The 19,962-nt window shown below is 31.9% G+C and overlaps 3 protein-coding genes across 4 annotated transcripts in view; 1 reads left to right on the plus strand and 2 right to left on the minus strand.

The window, feature by feature from the left end:
• The first annotated feature begins 1,773 nt into the window (after positions 1 to 1,773).
• Positions 1,774 to 3,266, plus strand: LOC135956759 (cytochrome c oxidase assembly factor 7 homolog). The gene is made up of 3 exons (XM_065507331.1): positions 1,774 to 1,944; positions 2,100 to 2,389; positions 2,453 to 3,266. The coding sequence occupies exons 1-3, from the start codon at positions 1,845 to 1,847 to the stop codon at positions 2,822 to 2,824; spliced, it is 762 nt and encodes a 253-aa protein (XP_065363403.1). The 5' UTR covers positions 1,774 to 1,844; the 3' UTR covers positions 2,825 to 3,266.
• A 749-nt stretch (positions 3,267 to 4,015) lies between these two features.
• Positions 4,016 to 6,055, minus strand: LOC135958060 (probable citrate synthase 1, mitochondrial). The gene is made up of 4 exons (XM_065508924.1): positions 5,929 to 6,055; positions 5,275 to 5,868; positions 4,722 to 5,183; positions 4,016 to 4,535 (listed from the first exon to the last, which is right to left on the minus strand). The coding sequence occupies exons 1-4, from the start codon at positions 5,971 to 5,973 to the stop codon at positions 4,122 to 4,124; spliced, it is 1,515 nt and encodes a 504-aa protein (XP_065364996.1). The 5' UTR covers positions 5,974 to 6,055; the 3' UTR covers positions 4,016 to 4,121.
• A 1,191-nt stretch (positions 6,056 to 7,246) lies between these two features.
• The window catches only part of zyd (zydeco), a 28,986-nt gene continuing 16,270 nt past the window's right edge, over positions 7,247 to 19,962 (minus strand). Inside the window, exons 2-8 of one of the 2 annotated variants that reach the window (XM_065507581.1) lie at positions 11,461 to 11,634; positions 11,206 to 11,393; positions 10,955 to 11,141; positions 10,810 to 10,890; positions 9,783 to 10,280; positions 7,984 to 8,085; positions 7,252 to 7,912 (exon numbers count right to left, since the gene is read on the minus strand). In XM_065507581.1, the coding sequence (XP_065363653.1) occupies positions 7,575 to 7,912; positions 7,984 to 8,085; positions 9,783 to 10,280; positions 10,810 to 10,890; positions 10,955 to 11,141; positions 11,206 to 11,393; positions 11,461 to 11,634 (1,568 nt within the window). In that variant the 3' untranslated portion in view covers positions 7,252 to 7,574. Of the gene's footprint in view, positions 7,913 to 7,983; positions 8,086 to 9,782; positions 10,281 to 10,809; positions 10,891 to 10,954; positions 11,142 to 11,205; positions 11,394 to 11,460; positions 11,635 to 19,962 lie in introns of both variants that reach the window. The other variant, XM_065507582.1, reaches the window with a different exon arrangement.

Raw genomic sequence — 19,962 nt, forward strand, 5'->3', positions numbered from 1 at the left:
ATAAACACCGATCTGGTAACTCTTTTATACTGCACTGAACTTATTCACAATAATTCTCTAACAGGGATGGAAATCTTTGTTTAATTTTTAATTATTTTGTAATCAAAAGTACCATAGCACTCCAGCCAGTCAATTTATACGGGATTACAGTGGTTTCTTGGTTTAACGGCTGATTAATATCAGGAAAATTCTTGATATCGAAAAATTCATTCAAATTATAATTAATTTGGAGGGTTTTATTCAATAGAATTACAATTTACTATGTTTTCTATTAAAATATAGTATATTTCAACGTTTTTAAGCATTAATGTTCAACAAAAATTACATTTACAACTTAATTATGAATATAAATTCCCTGGGAGAGACAAAGATCGCCCAGGCCAGTCAAAAAAGTTTGAAGACCAAGAATTGCAGGCAGTACTCTATGAAGATTGTTGTAAAAATCAACAACAACTTGCTAAATCATTGGAAGCTACTCAAGCAGCAATTTAAGGACGTTTGAGAGCCGCAGGATTCAAAGCAGGGAAATTGGGTACCATACGAATTAAAGCCACGAGACTTTGATAGACGATTTTGCATGTCCGAAATGATGCTTGAACCGAATCATTACTTGTGATGAAAAATGCAACCGTAATAACCCGAAGCGTAAGAGATCGTACGTGAAGCTTGGCCAAACAGCAGAATCGTCACCAAAACCAAATATCCATGGCGATAAGGTAATGCTCTGAATTTGGTCGGAGCAATAGGTCCTATCTATTATGAGCTGCTGAGGGAACCTGTACCCAACGCAAATTATTCGTTTAAAGTGAGCATTTGCCGACAAACGACCAGAATATGCGGCCAGACATGAAACCGTAATATTTCATAATGACAACTCTCGGCCGCATGTTGCAATACCTGTTAAAAAGTAGTTAGATTGAAGTGGTTGGGAAGTTTTGCCTCACCCGCTTTATTGTCCGAAATTGATGGGCAGTTTTATTTGGCTTGGAATCCATATGTTGGCAGAAAGATGGAAAAGGTAATGGGTAATTGTACAAATGTTTCAAAATTAAAGTTAAAATCTTTAAAAAGTCCCGCATTTTTAAGTCATACACCCAACAAAAATATGCAGCTTCAACAATCTAAAAAAAAATCTTTTATTTAAATAGAATTCATTCATCGTTGAATAATTCAATATATTTTTAAAGCTATTTCCTTGTAATGGATTAGAATTAAAGAAAGTTTTAATGATTTTATAAGGAACTAATTCTATAGGAATTAATTCTCAAAGGAATGAATACAATACATTTGAAATACAAAGGAATTAAGCCTTTGAATGAACTCATAATGAATTAAATAACGTGATGGTTAGGAGATAAAATTTATTTTGATTTCGAAAATGGCATTAAAAATTAATTCTTTTGAAACTTTGATTCAAAAGTGTCACAATAAAATGTTAAACAAAGGAAAAAACGAAAATAAGAAATATTTAATGTCATTTTATCTTTTCGAAATCGATATTATCAGATATGTAACTGAATTTTCATTATTTTATGTCAAAAGACAATTCGACACTATATTCTAGCCAATAAATGACTGTATATTCTAGCCTATAGTTTAAACTCTATGGTCTAGAGGGAAAAAAGTACTATTTAAATGAAATTAATCCCACTTTCCATCCCTGTTTCGCCATGTCAAACAAATCATTCACAATAGCCAAACAGCTGTTTGGTATTATTCACAAGAGACCAATAAGAAAATTTTGACATTTCACACCGAAGAAAATATTCCCTGTTGTTTTTATAAGAAAAGAAAAACAGTTTTATAATAAATTTAATTAACTATTTACTTAAGACAACAACACAATGGCTTATGATTTAAAAAAGGAATCAGATGTCAAAGAATACATAGACAAATTGGGTGTCGAATATCGTTTTGGCTGCTACTCGGAAAAGAAACCAGAAGGTAATAAATTATGAACAGAAAAAAAATGCCGGAAAATATTTCTATTGCCTACAAAAAAAAAAATCAATTCTAACCTAAAGACTTTAATTAACAAATAAATAATTTACTTTACATAAAATTAAAATGTTAGTGATTTTATGAATTTGTTGTTGTAGTTTGTCATCTGTTGGGCGATTATTTGGAGGGCATTAAGAAAGATTTCGAAAAGGCCTCAAAGGTTTACAAATCGACATGTGACGATTATGGTTACGCAAAATCCTGCTTCAAATTCGGCAACTATAGTTTCTTGGGCAAGGGTAAAAGTGGCAGCAAGGGTGATCCAAGAGCCGCCTATAGTTATTACGAAAAGGGCTGTAATTTAAATGATTCCGATTCGTGTCTGCATTCGGGTTTGTTGTTGGTGTCTCGTTCAATGCCCAAGGAAATTGATCGGGATGTAAAGAAGGTAAGTGAATTATAGGGAAAAATAATAAAATTTTAATATTGTAATTTTTTTATGATTTTTTAGGGTCTTGAGTTCCTGACCAAATCCTGTGACATGAACAATGCCACTGCCTGTTTCTATTTGTCGGGCATGCACATCTCAGGCGTCCAGAAGAAGCCCGAAGAAAGCCTACCCACACAAACGCCAGCTAAAGATTCCGAGTTCATTGTACACAAGGACATGAAAAAAGCCTTTGAATTTGCCTACAAAGCCTGTGAACTGCGCAACATGTATGCTTGTGCAAATCTAAGCCAGATGTATGCACGAGGCGATGGCACAGATAAAAATGAAAAGGAAGCAGATAAATACAAGAAAATGGCCATGGAAATGCAAGATGAAATTAAGAAACAACAGCAAACTTTACAATTCCAACAGGGTATAAAAAATCCCCATTAATCCAAAAGGAAACAAACCAAAATATCTTTCTACATACAACAACTATAAAGCCACCAACACCAGCTCTTTAAATGTATTAAAATTTACATAAATTTTCTTTTTATCACCAGTTTTAAACAGAACACAACTGTTTAGCATCTTTGTAATATGACATTCTAAAGCCTTTTTAGATGTATGTAAATATCCTTATATATTTTCCTGGTCTTTCCTTAGTAGTTTTAGCCGGCCCATTAATTGATGTGACGACAACTGTTTTTATGTTGTCTTTTTAAATTTAACCAGACAAATTTAGTTTGATTTATAACATTTTCTATATTAATCTGTTTAAGTTAAAGTTAATTTTTAATGGAAAAAATATCAGTTTTGTGTATTTTATTTCGTTTTGCCAAATAGTGTAAAATGGATATTTTTTTGAAAATAAATTTAGTTACAATTTTAAAAATTCAGTTGTTTTATTGTAGACGAAAACACTTTAGATTAGACTATAGGCTAGACTATTGAGCAATCCATAGACCAGACTATAGATTAAACCATAGGCCAGACTGGACTAGACTATATAGTATACTATAGGCCAGACTATAGAGTAAAATATAGGCCAGACTATAGAGTAAACTATAGGCCAGACTATAGAGTAAATTATAGGCCAGACTATAGAGTAAACTATAGGCCAGACTATAGAGTAATCTATAGGCCAGACTATAGAGTAAACTATAGGCCAGACTATAGAGTAAACTATAGGCCAGACTATAGAGTAAACTATAGGCCAGACTATAGAGTAAACTATAGGCCAGACTATAGAGTAAACTATAGGCCAGACTATAGAGTAAACTATAGGCCAGACTATAGAGTAAACTATAGGCCAGACTATAGAGTAATCTATAGGCCAGACTATAGAGTAAACTATAGGCCAGACTATAGAGTAAACTATAGGCCAGACTATAGAGTAAACTATAGGCCAGACTATAGAGTAAACTATAGGCCAGAATATAGACTAGACTATAGAGTAAACTATGGGCTAGACTATAGAGTAAACTAGACTAGGCTATATAGTAAACTAGAGTAGACTATAGAGTAAACTATAGACTTGACTATCGAGTAAAATGTAAACTGGACTATAGAGTTTTTTATGGCCGGAGATGAAACAATTATTTGAGACGAGAAAATTCCATTATTTTGAAGAAATATTTTAAAATATTAATAAGTTTTAATTAAAATAAAATTAAGTAGAACAATTCAGAACATATATTAAGACAATATTAACGAAAACATTAAAATAAATAAAAAAAACCTGGTCATATTAGTTCTTCTTCATTTGTTGGTTTTTTTCCATTAAAACGCCACTGGCTTTTGCTCTTTCCATCAGTAAATCCGTAGTTATAGTATCGGGACGTTCTAATGGCAGCATTAAAGCTCTAGACCATATTAACTGAGCCATTAAACCCAAAGCACGAGAAACACCAAACAGTACAGTATAATAGGAAGCTTCATTTAAACCAAAATGCCTTAACAAAACACCCGAATGAGCATCAACATTGGGCCAAGGATTGCTAACTTTTCCCAAACTTTTCAAGACGGTGGGTACCACTTTATAAACAGTGGCCACCAACTTCACCATAGCATCATTAGGTATAACACGTTGGGCATATTCCAGTTGACATAGAAAACGGGGATCGGTTTTGCGCAAAACAGCATGACCATAACCGGGTATAGGCTAAAAAACCAAAAACAAATTTATATGAAAATTTACTTTCAGCCCAATTATGAATAAAAATTCCCCTGGAGTGTTTTCTCTTTTCTTATTTTTCATATTCAAATTCAATGTAAAAAACCTCCCGGGGAACAAACTCCCTGGGAATTTTTTATTCATAATTGGGCTGTTTAACTATGAAAATGATACCTTGCAGTTTTGTTTTACTTGTTCCTGGCAAAATTCTTTAATATCTTGTTCACTAGCTTTTAAGCCCTTAACTTTAATCAATTCATCCAACCAATTGAGTACTTCCTGATTGGCCAGACCATGCAGAGGACCTGCCAAGCCATTTAAACCTGATGCAAATGCTAGATATGGATCGCATAGAGCAGATCCCACCAAATGACAGGCATGAGCCGAGACATTACCTCCCTCATGATCACAGTGTAGGGTTAAATATAAACGCAATAGTTCATTAAAGTTGTGATCATTAAAACCCAACATTTGGGCAAAATTAGCACTCCAATCTTGGTTGGGTTTGGCAGTGTAATTGTTTGGTGCAGTTTTAAAGCTGTTATTATATATCATGGCAGCTATACAGGGTAATTTGGCCAAAAGATCCATACTGTCCTCTAAAACAAACTTCCAATAGTTCGAACGGGCAACATTCTAGCAATAATTTAGAAAAATTAACAGAAATGTGAAGTAATTAACAAAATCATTAAATTTTCCTAGTTTCTTATTAAACTCTTGTACTTACCTCATCATAAGCCTTATTAAATTTGGAATTCTTATTAAGACTTGCCACTGCTATTGAAAACTGTGTCATTGGATGTAAATCCTTTGGTAATGATTCTATAACTTTCACCACATATTCCGGTAATTGACTATTCTCAGCCCAAGTTTTAGATAAATACTCAGTATTCACTTTACTGGGCATTTCTCCCGTAACCAATAACCAAAATATAGCCTCTGGCAAGGGTTCCTTGCCACCCTCTACTGTGGGCAACTTTTCTTGTAATTCCTTTAAGGTAAAACCTCTAAAACGTATGCCCTCTTCAGCATCCAAATTGGAAGTGTCGCATACAAAGCCCAGCATACCACGCATGCCGCCATACAACTGGTTCACTGTGATATCAGCCACTTTAGTTTGACCATATTCCTGTTTAAATTTAGAGATTCTAAGACGCTCTTTCTGGATTTTAGTTTCAAGTAGTTCAATGAAATCCTGTTGGTTGTTGATGCTCTTTGTGTCCTTCTTAGTTTGGTTTAAGTTTTCCTTGAATTCTTCAGTTTTCTTTAAGGGAATTTGCAGAATATTTTGTTTGGTGCTGGCCCAACGTAAAAGGAGGGGCTTGGAGGTGAATAGAATTTAGAATTATTTATTGTTTTTAGTTTATTGGATATTTTTTACCTTGAAAGAGTTTCTAGGGCAGATATATTTGTTGAGAGCAAACATGTTGAGATTTTATTATACTTTTTCTGAATAAATTATTTATATTTTGAAATTAAACTGAATGGTATCTGTGTTTCAAAATTTAATTTAGAATCCACAGATTTTGAAAGGTTTTTTAACCCTTAATTGGTTTGTAGGGCTGACATATACTGTTAGTATCCAAAAAAATCATTCAGAATCAAATCTTCCAATTGTATTAATGGTTAATTGAAATTATGGTGAATGCAAGGACTTGTATAATTGTGGTTAATTGGCCTACCTCTTCAATTCATCGAAGAAGGATGATATGGTCAAGATCGAGTTGATATACCAGTAAAACTACGTTTCCGCTTACACCGTAATCGGCACCGAAAACGAAATTCCATTCATTTGCACCGAAAAAAAGTTCGTTTCAGAAATCGGCAACGAAAATTGGAAACGAAACGGCACCGATCAGTAACGAAAAACCTGTCAATTGGGGTCGCAACGAAAACAACTTGAAGTAGGTTGTTTTCGGTGCTGTAGGAACGAAATTATTTTAATTATTTTTTATTTCAAATTTAAAGAAAATCAAAATGAATAAAAAAAAATTAATTTTCTTTATTGGAAGAGGAAAAATGAAATTCTATTTAATTTCCAAATGACAACTTAAAAAAGAATTTCGTTTCTGTTTTATGCCGCAACGCATTACGGTGTATGCGGAAACCCAGCTTAACCGATTGAGTTCCCTGTTGAGTAGGAGGTTAGGCCTACTTTGAAACAAAAAGTCGACTTTTCGACTTTTTTAGATTTAAAAAAAATCGACATTTCGACTTTTTTAAATTTTTTTCCCGACCAAGGAAAAAATTAACTTATAGAACCCTAGTTCGGTCCCAATAAACAATAATTCCGTGGTTTCCTTTCAATAATTTCCCACAACGATCGATAATTTTTTTGAAAACATTTTATTTAAATTTGTTGTTTTTTATATTTAAATTACAAATCTTATAAAATAAATTAAAATTGTTTATGATTATTGTTTTTGTTTTTGCTTTAAAAACTTATACAATTTTATTATACATCAAATTTTTATTGTTAAATTAAAGACATATTTTTATAGTTTTGATTAAATTGCAAATGATTATGATTTACATACATAGTATTTGAAATTAAAAACAAAATTTAAAGAATAATTATTAAAAAAAATATTTCAAAATTTTAAAGAGGTTTTATTTTTGCTTAAAAACTGTTGAAAACATTAAAAGAGTTAAATCAAGACAGAGAGAGAGAGACAACAATAAACTAAATTGCGAAAAAGCAGCAAATTAAATGAAACAATAAAAATAATACTAAAAAATACACTTAAAAGAAACAATTGAATAAATTTATTTTGCCATTTTCAATACAATTGCTTAAAAAAACATTTTGGACCAACTGTCTTTAGTGACTTTAAACGTCACTCTTATTACCAAGTAGAATAGGTTTCGAAATTTTTAAAATAATTTTAAATTTTTAATTAACGGTTTTTGGTTTTTTTGAAATTTTTTTACTTATTATTTAAAGAGAGAAAAAAAACATAGAAATTAATAAAATTTTATTTAATTTATATTGTTTTTTTTTGTTGTGGGTGTGTGTGGTGACTTTATTCATGATCTACCACAAGTGGGTAGATTAACCCGGAAGAATACATTCAATTCGATTAGTGAGGCAAATATCAAAAATACCAAATACATGACCAGACAGGCTGTGCCCACTTTTTTATCCAATTTAAATTTATTACACGAAAATGTCAAATACAACAGGAATAGCGTGGAGAGCAGGGTTATGGCGGAATATTCAAGACCGGCTGAATTAATGCCAACATAATTTTGTCCTGGTTGTATGGGGAAGAAGACAGCTTTGATGAGCCATGGTACACCCAAACATAAAAGAATATCGAAGGTGTTTGAACCAATGGAATTGCAAATGCCCATGGAACCGTGACCTGATAAGGAGAGGAAAATATAATTGTTATAATATGAAGGTTATGAATTTGTTTTGTTATGATAAATGTACCTCTTTTGGCCACTATAACACTGGATACAGCCTCGGGAACACTGGTGCCAGCAGCCAGGAATGTAATGCCCATAACGGAATCGGGGATTTTTAAAGTGTCACCTGAAAGAAATATCGATTTAAAAATAATGAAGTTGCTTAAGAATAGAACTAGAACAGAACTAGAACATAACTAGAACATAACTAGAACATAACTAGAACAGAACTAGAACAGAACTAGAACAGAACTAGAACAGAACTTGAACAGAACTAGAACAGAACTAGAACAGAACTAGAACAGAACTAGAACAGAACTAGAACAGAACTAGAACAGAACTAGAACAGAACTAGAACAGAACTAGAACAGAACTAGAACAGAACTAGAACAGAACTAGAACAGAACTAGAACAGAACTAGAACAGAACTAGAACAGAACTAGAACATAACTAGAACAGAACTAGAACAGAACTAGAACAGAACTAGAACAGAACTAGAACAGAACTAGAACAGAACTAGAACAGAACTAGAACAGAACTAGAACAGAACTAGAACAGAACTAGAACAGAACTAGAACAGAACTAGAACAGAACTAGAACAGAACTAGAACAGAACTAGAACAGAACTAGAACAGAACTAGAACAGAACTAGAACAGAACTAGAACAGAACTAGAACAGAACTAGAACAGAACTAGAACAGAACTAGAACAGAACTAGAACAGAACTAGAACAGAACTAGAACAGAACTAGAACAGAACTAGAACAGAACTAGAACAGAACTAGAACAGAACTAGAACAGAACAGAACTAGAACTAGAACAGAACTAGAACAGAACTAGAACAGAACTAGAACAGAACTAGAACAGAACTAGAACAGAACTAGAACAGAACTAGAACAGAACTAGAACAGAACTAGAACAGAACTAGAACAGAACTAGAACAGAACTAGAACAGAACTAGAACAGAACTAGAACAGAACTAGAACAGAACTAGAACAGAACTAGAACAGAACTAGAACAGAACTAGAACAGAACTAGAACAGAACTAGAACAGAACTAGAACAGAACTAGAACAGAACTAGAACAGAACTAGAACAGAACTAGAACAGAACTAGAACAGAACTAGAACAGAACTAGAACAGAACTAGAACAGAACTAGAACAGAACTAGAACAGAACTAGAACAGAACTAGAACAGAACTAGAACAGAACAGAACTAGAACAGAACTAGAACAGAACTAGAACAGAACTAGAACAGAACTAGAACAGAACTAGAACAGAACTAGAACAGAACTAGAACAGAACTAGAACAGAACTAGAACAGAACTAGAACAGAACTAGAACAGAACTAGAACAGAACTAGAACAGAACTAGAACAGAACTAGAACAGAACTAGAACAGAACTAGAACAGAACTAGAACAGAACTAGAACAGAACTAGAACAGAACTAGAACAGAACTAGAACAGAACTAGAACAGAACTAGAACAGAACTAGAACAGAACTAGAACAGAACTAGAACAGAACTAGAACAGAACTAGAACAGAACTAGAACAGAACTAGAACAGAACTAGAACAGAACTAGAACAGAACTAGAACAGAACTAGAACAGAACTAGAACAGAACTAGAACAGAACTAGAACAGAACTAGAACAGAACTAGAACAGAACTAGAACAGAACTAGAACAGAACTAGAACAGAACTAGAACAGAACTAGAACAGAACTAGAACAGAACTAGAACAGAACTAGAACAGAACTAGAACAGAACTAGAACAGAACTAGAACAGAACTAGAACAGAACTAGAACAGAACTGAACTCCTACTCACCAATTATAGTTATCATCCAGGCCACAACATACGACAGCGAACCGATCCACACAATGCACATCACAAACGTCAAGGGAAATATTTTATTATTTTTCGCTTTCTTACAATCCGGTATGGCGACACAGAACAGCAAGTGTATGGGCCATATAATGATCCAGGTGAATTGGGCAAAACAACTTTTACCCCAGGGATACTTAAGCAATGAGTAGCCCTCCTCATCTGCAGGTTCTACAGCAGGCACTGCGGCATCCACAGCCGCTGCAGCTTGTAACGTATTGGCCTCAACATCGGTGTTTTCCTGATGGGCTATGGGTGCCTTAATCACACAACCCGAATTATTAGAGGCGGCCGTTGAAGTTGTAGTAGTAATGCTGGTGGTTAGACAAGTGGTGGCTATAGGCGGTGAAGCAGATGGTGGTATTTTTGGCGGTTCATTATTGACACCACCATTTAGCTGAATGGTGGATAAATTATGGCATATACGATTCTCCACGAGATCTGGGAAGGGAAAATGTGGTAGAGATATTAATAAAAAAGCTGGTATAAAAGACAATTAGATTAGAAAGGTGAAAAATTAAGCAATAGTTTTGAAGTGAGAACAGTTTTGGATTAAACGAGTATTTACAGTTAGATTTTGAGATTATTTGAACAGTTAAATAACAGTTTAACTAAAGGTTAACAGTTGACAGTGGAGTTAAATAAATACTTAGTAAAAACATTGAAATTTAATTTAAAATTATAGAGATACAAATGAGAATTAAAATTGTAGTTTTGGCTTTAGTTTACAGCATAGAAAAAGACAGAAATAAATTTTCTTTATTATACAAGAATCTGATTGAGAAAAAGACAGTTTAACAGGGAGTTTAAGGCCATAATTAGATGTCAATGGAAACAATTTCGATTCCACTTTTTTAAAAATTGAATCAATACTCTTTTTAGGCATCTAATTACTCTATAACAACCCAGGATAAGTAAATAGTTAGTTGTAATAGACCAGAAATATTTTGAACAAAAAAATATTATAAACCTGGTTCTTTTTCATTACTGTTCTTGGTCTGTATGCTACAGTTTGAAGAACGGCTGCGTGAACGAGCTTGTTTAACACCACCTATATATAAAATTGATAATTGCAGAAAGAGGATAACCCAATTCAGGAACTAAAAATCACTTACCTTTGGCACACTTTTGAAAGGTTTTATCGAAATACATGACAGCCAAGTAGACAGCATATAAGGAGACTAAAATTAAAGCCTCATACCATTCGACACGTTCGTCATGCATCACACAAATTAAAACGGCCACCGTAAAACCATAAGCTATACTGTCACGGGTCAAAGGCCACCAATCCAGGGGTATGGTCTGTCAAATAAACAAGTAATTTTGTAATGAATCCAAAAATCTCTATTTATTAATTAATACTCACCATTCCCGCTCCTATGCCACAGCAAGCTGCCACCGCTAAAATATTAAATACCGCCGAGCCCACTATGGTACCCACACCAATATCACCCTCTGTGATAAAGGTTCCTATCACATTTACAAAAAGTTCTGGTGCCGATGTTGCTGCAGCCATAAATGTAGCACCCGCTACATCATTAGACATATTTAGGGCTTCGATTGTAAAAGAAATTAACTCAATTAATATTTAATATCAAAGATAGTAGAATTTTTCACTTACCGGCACAGATTTTTTCCACGGCGGGCACAAAATATTCATCACATACTACAGCTAAAGCTACAAATAAATATAAACTGGCTATAACATGAAGTACAACAGCACCCGCTTGTCTCTGTCCCTCTGTGAATAAATCCCGGGGAAAATCATCAATAGCAGGCTGTGTGCAATTTATGTCTGTAAATAGGAAGGAAGAAAAAGTCAAAAATCTTTAATGATTAATGATTAAATGAAAAATAATTGGATGAGAGAAATGTTTACACCCCAAATAATATATCCTATTCCTGAACAGATATCGAGAGCTAATTTCATGGGTTTTCTTTCTGATCTTTAACTTAAAGGGACTATAATGAGGTTATATTGAAGACATGGCGCCACTTCATCTTGTTGTATCCACAACTAAAATTCGTTTGACTGAGCAGTAAATTTGGAGAAGGCTGTTATAGGAACCTTCAGTACATGCAAGGAATTTGGGGATGGCTCGTAATTTAAAATTTGAATGTTTTGAATTGAATGCTGTCAAAAAACTGAAGCTACATAGTTTACCAATGATAGAAAAATCATCATATATTTAGCCAAAAAGGTTTTTTTCCCTAATCCTAATACGGCCGGCAGACATTACTTTAACTGTGCTATATTTCAGTGATATTCAGTGTGCGATATTTCAGGTGGCAGTGAAAAGGTGGATCCTGACACAATCTTGGACGAGTTCGAGAAAACTGTTCTTCAACAAATCATCAATGGTGTATAGTAGTTTCATCATAATCGTATAGTAGCCTGAGTACGAGGAAATTTTTAGTTTATGGAGGCACAATTAAATAATAGAAATAGTAGAAGCCCGCCATAATCAATTCTTTATTCAATTCTACTATGACCTAAACTCTATGAATATAATGTGGTTCAAGATCCATTTCTTCAGGCTGTATGGCTGGAAAGTCTATGGAATGTCTTTGGAGACAGACTGAAAGATGTTGTATGAGTGTGAAAAGAAGATATAGAACTAGAACCTGAAGATGAACCTGAACTTAAACCTGAACTAGAACCTGAATTAGTACCCGAATTAGAACCTGAACTAAAACCTGAATTAGAACCTGAACTAGAAACTGAACAAAAACCTGAACGAGAACCTGAACTAAAACCTGAACTAGAACTGAACTAGAACCTGAACAAGAACCTGAACTAAAACCTGAATTAGAACCTGAACTAGAACCTGAACAAGAACCTGAACCTAAAGAAGAACCTGAACTAGTACCCGAATTAGAACCTGAACTAAAACTTGAATTAGAACCTGAACTAGAACCTGTACAAGAACCTGAAGAAGAACCTGAACTAAAACCTGAACTAAAACCTGAACTAGTACCCGAATTAGAACCTAAACTAAAACCTGAATTAGAACCTGAACAAGAACCTGAACTAGAACCTGAACTAAAACCTGAATTAGAAGCTGAACTAGAACCTGAACTAGAACCTGAACAAAAACCTGAACTAGAACTGAACTAGAACCTGAACAAGAACCTGAAATAAAACCTGAATTAGAACCTGAACTAGAACCTGAACAAGAACCTGAACCTGAAGAAGAACCTGAACTAGTACCCGAATTAGAACCTGAACTAAAACCTGAATTAGAACCTGAACTAGAACCTGAACAAGAACCTGAACCTGAAGAAGAACATGAACTAGTACCCGAATTAGAACCTGAACTAAAACCTGAATTAGAACCTGAACAAGAACCTGAACCTGAAGAAGAACCTGAACTAAAACCTGAACTAGTACCCGAATTAGAATCTAAACTAAAACCTGAATTAGAACCTCAACTAGAACCTGAACCTGAACAAGAACCTGAACTAGAACCTGAACTAAAACCTGAACTAAAACCTGAACTAGAACTTAAATTAGAACCTGAAATAAAACCTGAACTAGAACCTGAACTCGAACCTGAACTAGTACCCGAATTAGAACCTGAACTAAAAGCTGAATTAGAACCTGAACTAGAACTTGAACTATATCCTGAACAAGAACAAGAACCTGAACGAGAACCTGAACTAAAACCTGAACAAGTACCCGAATTAGAACCTGAACTAAAACCTGAAAAAGAACCAAAATTAGAATATGAACTAAAACCTGAATTAGAGCCTGAACAAGAACCAAAATTAGAACCTGAACTAAAACCTAACCTAGAACCTGAACTAGAACTAAAACCTGAACTAGAACCTGAACAAGAACCTGAACTAGTACCCGAATTAGAACCTGAACTAGAACTGAACAAGAACCTGAACTAGAACTGAACTAGAACTGAACTTGAACCTGAACCTGAACTAGAACCTGAACTAGAACTAGAACCTGAACAAGAACCTGAACTAAAACCTGAACTAGAAATGAACTAGAACCTGAACAAGAACCTGAACTAGTACCCGAATTAGAATCTGAACTAGAACTGAACAAGAACCTGAACTAGAACTGAACTTGAACCTGAACTAGAACCTGAATTAGAACTTGAACTAAAACTTGAACTAGAACCTGAACTATAACATGAAATATAATCTGAACTAGAACCTGAATGGGAACGTCAACTAGAATATGAAATAAAACCTCAACTTGAACCTAACCTAGAACCTGGAATAGAACCCGATATAGAACCTGAACTACAACCTCAACTAGAACCCGAACTATAACCTGAACTAGAATCTGAATTAGAACCTCAATTAGAACCTGAAATAGAACCTGAACTAGAACATGAACTAGAACCTTAACTATAACCTGACCTTGAACCTGAAATAGAACCAGAAGCAGGACCTGAAATGGAACCTGAAATAGAAGCAGAAATAGAACCTGAAGTAGAACCTGAAATAGAAAATGAACTAGAACCACAACTAGAACCTGAAATATAACCAGAAACTGAACTAGAACCTGAACTAAAACATCAACAAAAACCAGAACTTGAATTTGAACCTGAATTACAACCTCAACAAGAACCTGAAATATAACCCGAATTAGAACCTGAATTAGAACCTGAAACTAAACTAGAACCTGAATTAGATCCTGAACTAGAACTGAACTAGAACTGAACTAGAACTGAACTAGAACTGAACTAGAACTGAACTAGAACTGAACTAGAACTGAACTAGAACTGAACTAGAACTGAACTAGAACTGAACTAGAACTGAACTAGAACTGAACTAGAACTGAGCTAGAACTGAACTAGAACTGAACTAGAACTGAACTAGAACTGAACTAGAACTGAACTAGAACTGAACTAGAACTGAACTAGAACTGAACTAGAACTGAACTAGAACTGAACTAGAACTGAACTAGAACTGAACTAGAACTGAACTTGAACTAGAACTGAACTAGAACTGAACTAGAACTGAACTAGAACTGAACTAGAACTGAACTAGAACTGAACTTGAACTAGAACTGAACTAGAACTGAACTAGAACTGAACTAGAACTGAACTAGAACTGAACTAGAACTGAACTAGAACTGAACTAGAACTGAACTAGAACTGAACTAGAACTGAACTAGAACCTGTCGTTGGTATTTCTCAAGGACTATCCTATATTGGCTTCCAGTTCCAGTTCTTAAATTATCCTAAAACATAGTTATTTTATTAACATAAATTTGTTTTTAAAGTATCTAATTAAATTCTTTCATATTTATCTTTTCAGAGTTTCAAATTACTTTTAATCATAGGTGCTTTTGAAAACTCCAATTTGTGTCAATAGTAGAGGATTCAATACAAGTCTCAGAATATTCCCTAGGTTTGGAATTTAGGATTTTTTTTAAAAAAAACCAAACTGCGTTTTACTTGTCTGCAGAAACACCTATATTCTCTGGCAGGAACCGAACACGCAACTCCTGGATTGATAGTCCAGCACACTATCGTCTAGTCTATTGGGGCACCCTATGTGGAAAATATAATATCAATAGGTAGGAAATGTCTTATAATAAAACTAATTCGCAATATAATAAAAACTTAAATTTTCAATGAGAAATGATTCTAATATCAAATTTAATTTAAAGTTTTTCAAAGTTTCTTCAAAATTTTGTTCATAAACACTCTATCTCCAATTATAATCGAAGGTGATCTCATCATAATAATCAGCTTTAAGATGATTTATTTAAATTTTGCGTATAATTGAAAATTATTATTAAGTTGTTGTTTTATTTTTTGTTTTGTTGCTTTAGACTTCAAAACAAATTTTTGGCGGTAAAAATGTATCAATTTATCAAACAAAATACAATTCGTATAAATAGAAAAATGCAAAATAGAAGTCACAATAGAAACCTTGATACAAAACTACATACTAAATACAGAAAAACTACTAATGACGACAAATAACTAAACAATAAAGGAATACGAGTAAAAACAACAAAATTTAGAAAAAAAATAGAAAAAAAACTAAAAACTACAACAAACAAATAAATAAACGTAAATTATCCATTATGAAGTGGCGGCGCTACTTTTACACAATTAAAATAATTTTTGTAAAAATTTTTAATTGATTTAGAGAGAAAAAAAACAACAACAATGAAATAAATTTATTTTAAGAAAAATACTAAATTTAAAACACTCACACACACACATTTAGCTTTGACAGCAAGTGTGTGAGCTCACGAACACACACACATGAATTTCTCTCAAAGTTCGGGTTTTAAACGATTTAAACCGGATGTAATAAACTAAGTACATTCGAAGTAGCGGTAATAAACAACAACAACAACATCTAATGATAGTGATCTTTGAATTTTCTATATGAATTTAATCGAAATTTTCTCTATATGATAAATGTTACACTGAGAGATTTTGAGATTAGATGCGATGAATAACGATGGAATTTAATCATGTTTTTTAGTTACTTGTAAAATTTGTAAAACAATTGTAGAATTCACAAAGAAATATTTCATTTGTTCATAAGTGTATTATTGTTTCCAAACTAACAAGTTTTCTTTAATGAATAATATAATAAATGAGTTTTATGTTGGACAGATATGTTTGTAACTAAAGATCGAACTTAAAAATTTCCCCAATTCGGCGATCTTTGAACAAATCGGTTGAGCTTAGTAGATGTTATAAGAAAAAAAATATGTTCATAACCTCAAAATTATTATTTTTTAAATGAGCTTCTGTAAAGTTTATTTCACAACCCAAGTATTCGTTTTTTATTTATATACGATTTACATAATAAACTAAGAAAATCGCTTGGGTTTAATAAAAGTTATAGAGAAAAATAAGTTTCTAACCACAAAATATTTTTTTTTTTGAAACTAGTTAGTCTAAGATTAATTTCGCAACACAAGTGTTCACTGTTATCCAAAAAATCTTTCAGAATTTAAATTGAACAAATCGGTTTAGTTTTATAAAAGTTATAGAGCAAAATAGGTTTCTAACCTCAAAATGATTTTTATTTAAACTAGCTACTCTAAGATTAATTTCACAACAAAAGTGTTATATCTTCTTCAAAAAATCTTTCAGAATTTGAATTAAACAAATTAGTTAAGTTTTATAAAAGTTATAGAGAAAAATAAGTTTCTAACCTCAAAATTAATTTTTTCAAACTATGTTTTTAGGCTATATTTTACAAGCCTATTTCTGTAAAGTTTATTTCACATCCCAAGTATTCGTTTTTCATTTATATACTATTTACATAATCAACTAAGAAAATCGCTTGGGTTTAATAAAAGTTATAGAGAAAAATAAGTTTCTAACCTCAAAATATTTTTTTTGAAACTAGTTAGTCTAAGATTAATTTCGCAACACAAGTGTTCATTGTTATCCAAAAAATCTTTCAGAATTTAAATTGAACAAATCGGTTTAGTTTTATAAAAGTTATAGAGCAAAATAGTTTTCTAACCTCAAAATGATTTTTATTTAAACTAGCTACTCTAAGATTAATTTCGCAACAAAAGTGTTATATCTTCTTCAAAAAATCTTTCAGAATTTGAATTAAACAAATTAGTTAAGTTTTATAAAAGTTATAGAGAAAAATAAGTTTCTAACCTCAAAATTAATTTTTTCAAACTATGTTTTTAGGCTATATTTTAAAAGTCAAGTATTCGTTTTAGTTCTTAGATCATTTACAACAAATATGAACAGAATTAGTTGTGTTTTATAGAAGTTATAGTAAAAATTAAGTTCCTAACCTCAAATTTATTTTTTCTAAATGAGCTTCCATAAAGTTTATTTTATAACCTAATTATTGGTTTTTTCATTTAAATGCTATTAGTAGAAAAAATTCATGAAATCACTTGGATTTTTTAAAGGATACAAAGCAAAATAGGTTCCTAACCTCAAAATATTTAGTTGATTTTTATGCCTTAAAATCACTGTTATCCAAAAGGTGCAGTACTTGATAACATATAAGAAACAATTACATTTCATTAACTCAGTTTTTTGTTTTAATATTTCTTTTTTAAATTCCACAAGAATTTGCTTTGTTTTCTTAAGTTTACTGTCGTGTAGCAGCACCAGGAAATCATTTAATATTTATTCGTATGACACTTTTGTCTATTTTTATATTGAAAATAGCATAAATACTAAAACAATATGTCGGAGAACAAAGGAAATATAATAATAAAAAAGTTAAATAAATGCTTATATGCAAATATGCAGAACGAAAATTAAATTACCACACTGTTAGGGAATATATTCCAAATCCTTATCTATACTTGTCAAATATTTATCATAACAATTAATGACATTTGTTGTCAAGACAAAGTTGTCTGAGCAAAAGTACTAAGAATTCTGTCTTAACTAAGAAATAACACTAATAAATATTTATTATCTTGAGAACCATTTTGAACCATAATAAATATTTATTATCTTGAGAACCATTTTGACGTTTGCCATTTGTAAAAATTCTCAACTGCTCATTCTCTATGGGTAAATTATGTCCTCTTCGATCTCGGATCTCCCACTTTATAAAATTTAGTGCGTGATCTACATTTTTATTTCTACGTCTTAAAACGATTTGAGTTATAATTTATCAGATTATGTGCTAGAACTAGTAACAATTTATTTTTTTTTAGCATTAACTATTTAAAACAAAAAATTTGAATATATATTTCCTTTAATAAGGTATCACAACTTTGACAGTTGCAAGCCAAACTAAATCAGATGTAGTTTATTTTATTAAAAATATTTCAAGCCATTAATACAAATAGATCGGAAACTCGCCTGTCAAAGACCTAACTCAGTTGTCAAAAACCTAAGTGGTGTGAAAAAAACTGTGTTAAAACAGTGTTAAAATAAAAACAACACTCGTACGTGTGATTAAAAAACTACTAAAACAAGTTACGGATTTTTTTGTTTTCACATTGTTTGTTTTACTAATACATTCTCACCATTTAGGTTTTTGACAACTGAGTTAGGTCTTTGACAGGAGAGTTAACGCTCTATGTATATTTCTCTATGGTTCAAGCTTTGAAATTCGTATACAATATATAAATCATATGTCTTAAAATTTAAAAACATCATCACAATATCGATTGGATATTGCTGAAGGTATTTACAGACGTCACTACTGTGTATTAATACCAATTTAAAATATTATTAAATCCATCCGGGTTGTCAAGAAATCATTTTGAAAAATACAAATCTTGTTTACACTGTAATTGTATTTCAGAAATTTACTGAAATTGCATTTTTATTTTAATATTTTAAAATCAAGTAAACCAAGTAATTTTGACATGTATTAATACACAGTATTGTCGTCTGTAAATACCTTTACAAATTCATGGATATACTTAAATTGGTTTTAAAATATTCAAATATAAATAGAATTTCAATAAATTACTTATTCGTAGACTTTTAATTGTTTCAAAGTAAATCTTGTTTTCATAATAATAATAATGAATTGCCTACGTATGGGTAATAATAATTATAAATAATATAACTCATACGCCCTGATGATCATAATGAATGATTTTGAAGACAAATGGCCGTTTTTTTTTATATAAGTTGACAGTTTATAGTATCATTTTGAAATGGAAAGTATTAATAAAGGTATGCTAATTAATTTTACATTAACTAATTTTCAAAAAATGTTATTGTATGTTAAAATTATCTGTTTAAAAGAGGTCTTCTTTATTGAGCAAATATTTAAAATTTTTGTTTCGAATTTAGCAAAAATTAGATAACAAATATGACATTAATGTTTTCAAATGGATTTGCAAACAAATTCATTAAAGTGCCAATGAAGAGCACATAATGGAATTTAAAAAGAAAAATTTTGATAATTTATAAATAAGTGCACATATGGGAGTAGGGTTGAAGAATATAGCAATGAAAGTATCGAGTAGTTAATTTTTGGTATTGAGTACCGGCTAGTTTTTATAATTTCTGTTTTTTTTATATTAAAAATTTTTAATATTATAAAATTTGTGTAAAAGTTGTATTTAGTTAGTACTGGTTTAAAAACTATAAGCAAAAATCAATTTTTAAGAAAAATTTAAAAATTTTCCAAAAAAGGATATATGGCCAACTTTTAAACTAAAGTTGCTAGTTCA

The sequence above is a fragment of the Calliphora vicina genome, chromosome 4, assembly GCF_958450345.1.
Source record: "Calliphora vicina chromosome 4, idCalVici1.1, whole genome shotgun sequence".
Taxonomy (NCBI): domain Eukaryota; kingdom Metazoa; phylum Arthropoda; class Insecta; order Diptera; family Calliphoridae; genus Calliphora; species Calliphora vicina.

Coding starts and splice junctions, on each gene's coding strand:
- LOC135956759 (XM_065507331.1), top strand. CDS start 1,845: ATGGCTTATGATTTAAAAAAGGAATCAGATGTCAAAGAATACATAGAC. Junction 1,945..2,099: donor CTCGGAAAAGAAACCAGAAG/GTAATAAATTAT, acceptor TTGTTGTTGTAG/TTTGTCATCTGTTGGGCGAT. Junction 2,390..2,452: donor TTGATCGGGATGTAAAGAAG/GTAAGTGAATTA, acceptor ATGATTTTTTAG/GGTCTTGAGTTCCTGACCAA.
- LOC135958060 (XM_065508924.1), bottom strand. CDS start 5,973: ATGTTTGCTCTCAACAAATATATCTGCCCTAGAAACTCTTTCAAG. Junction 5,869..5,928: donor GCCCTAGAAACTCTTTCAAG/GTAAAAAATATC, acceptor TTCACCTCCAAG/CCCCTCCTTTTACGTTGGGC. Junction 5,184..5,274: donor TTAATAAGGCTTATGATGAG/GTAAGTACAAGA, acceptor AATTATTGCTAG/AATGTTGCCCGTTCGAACTA.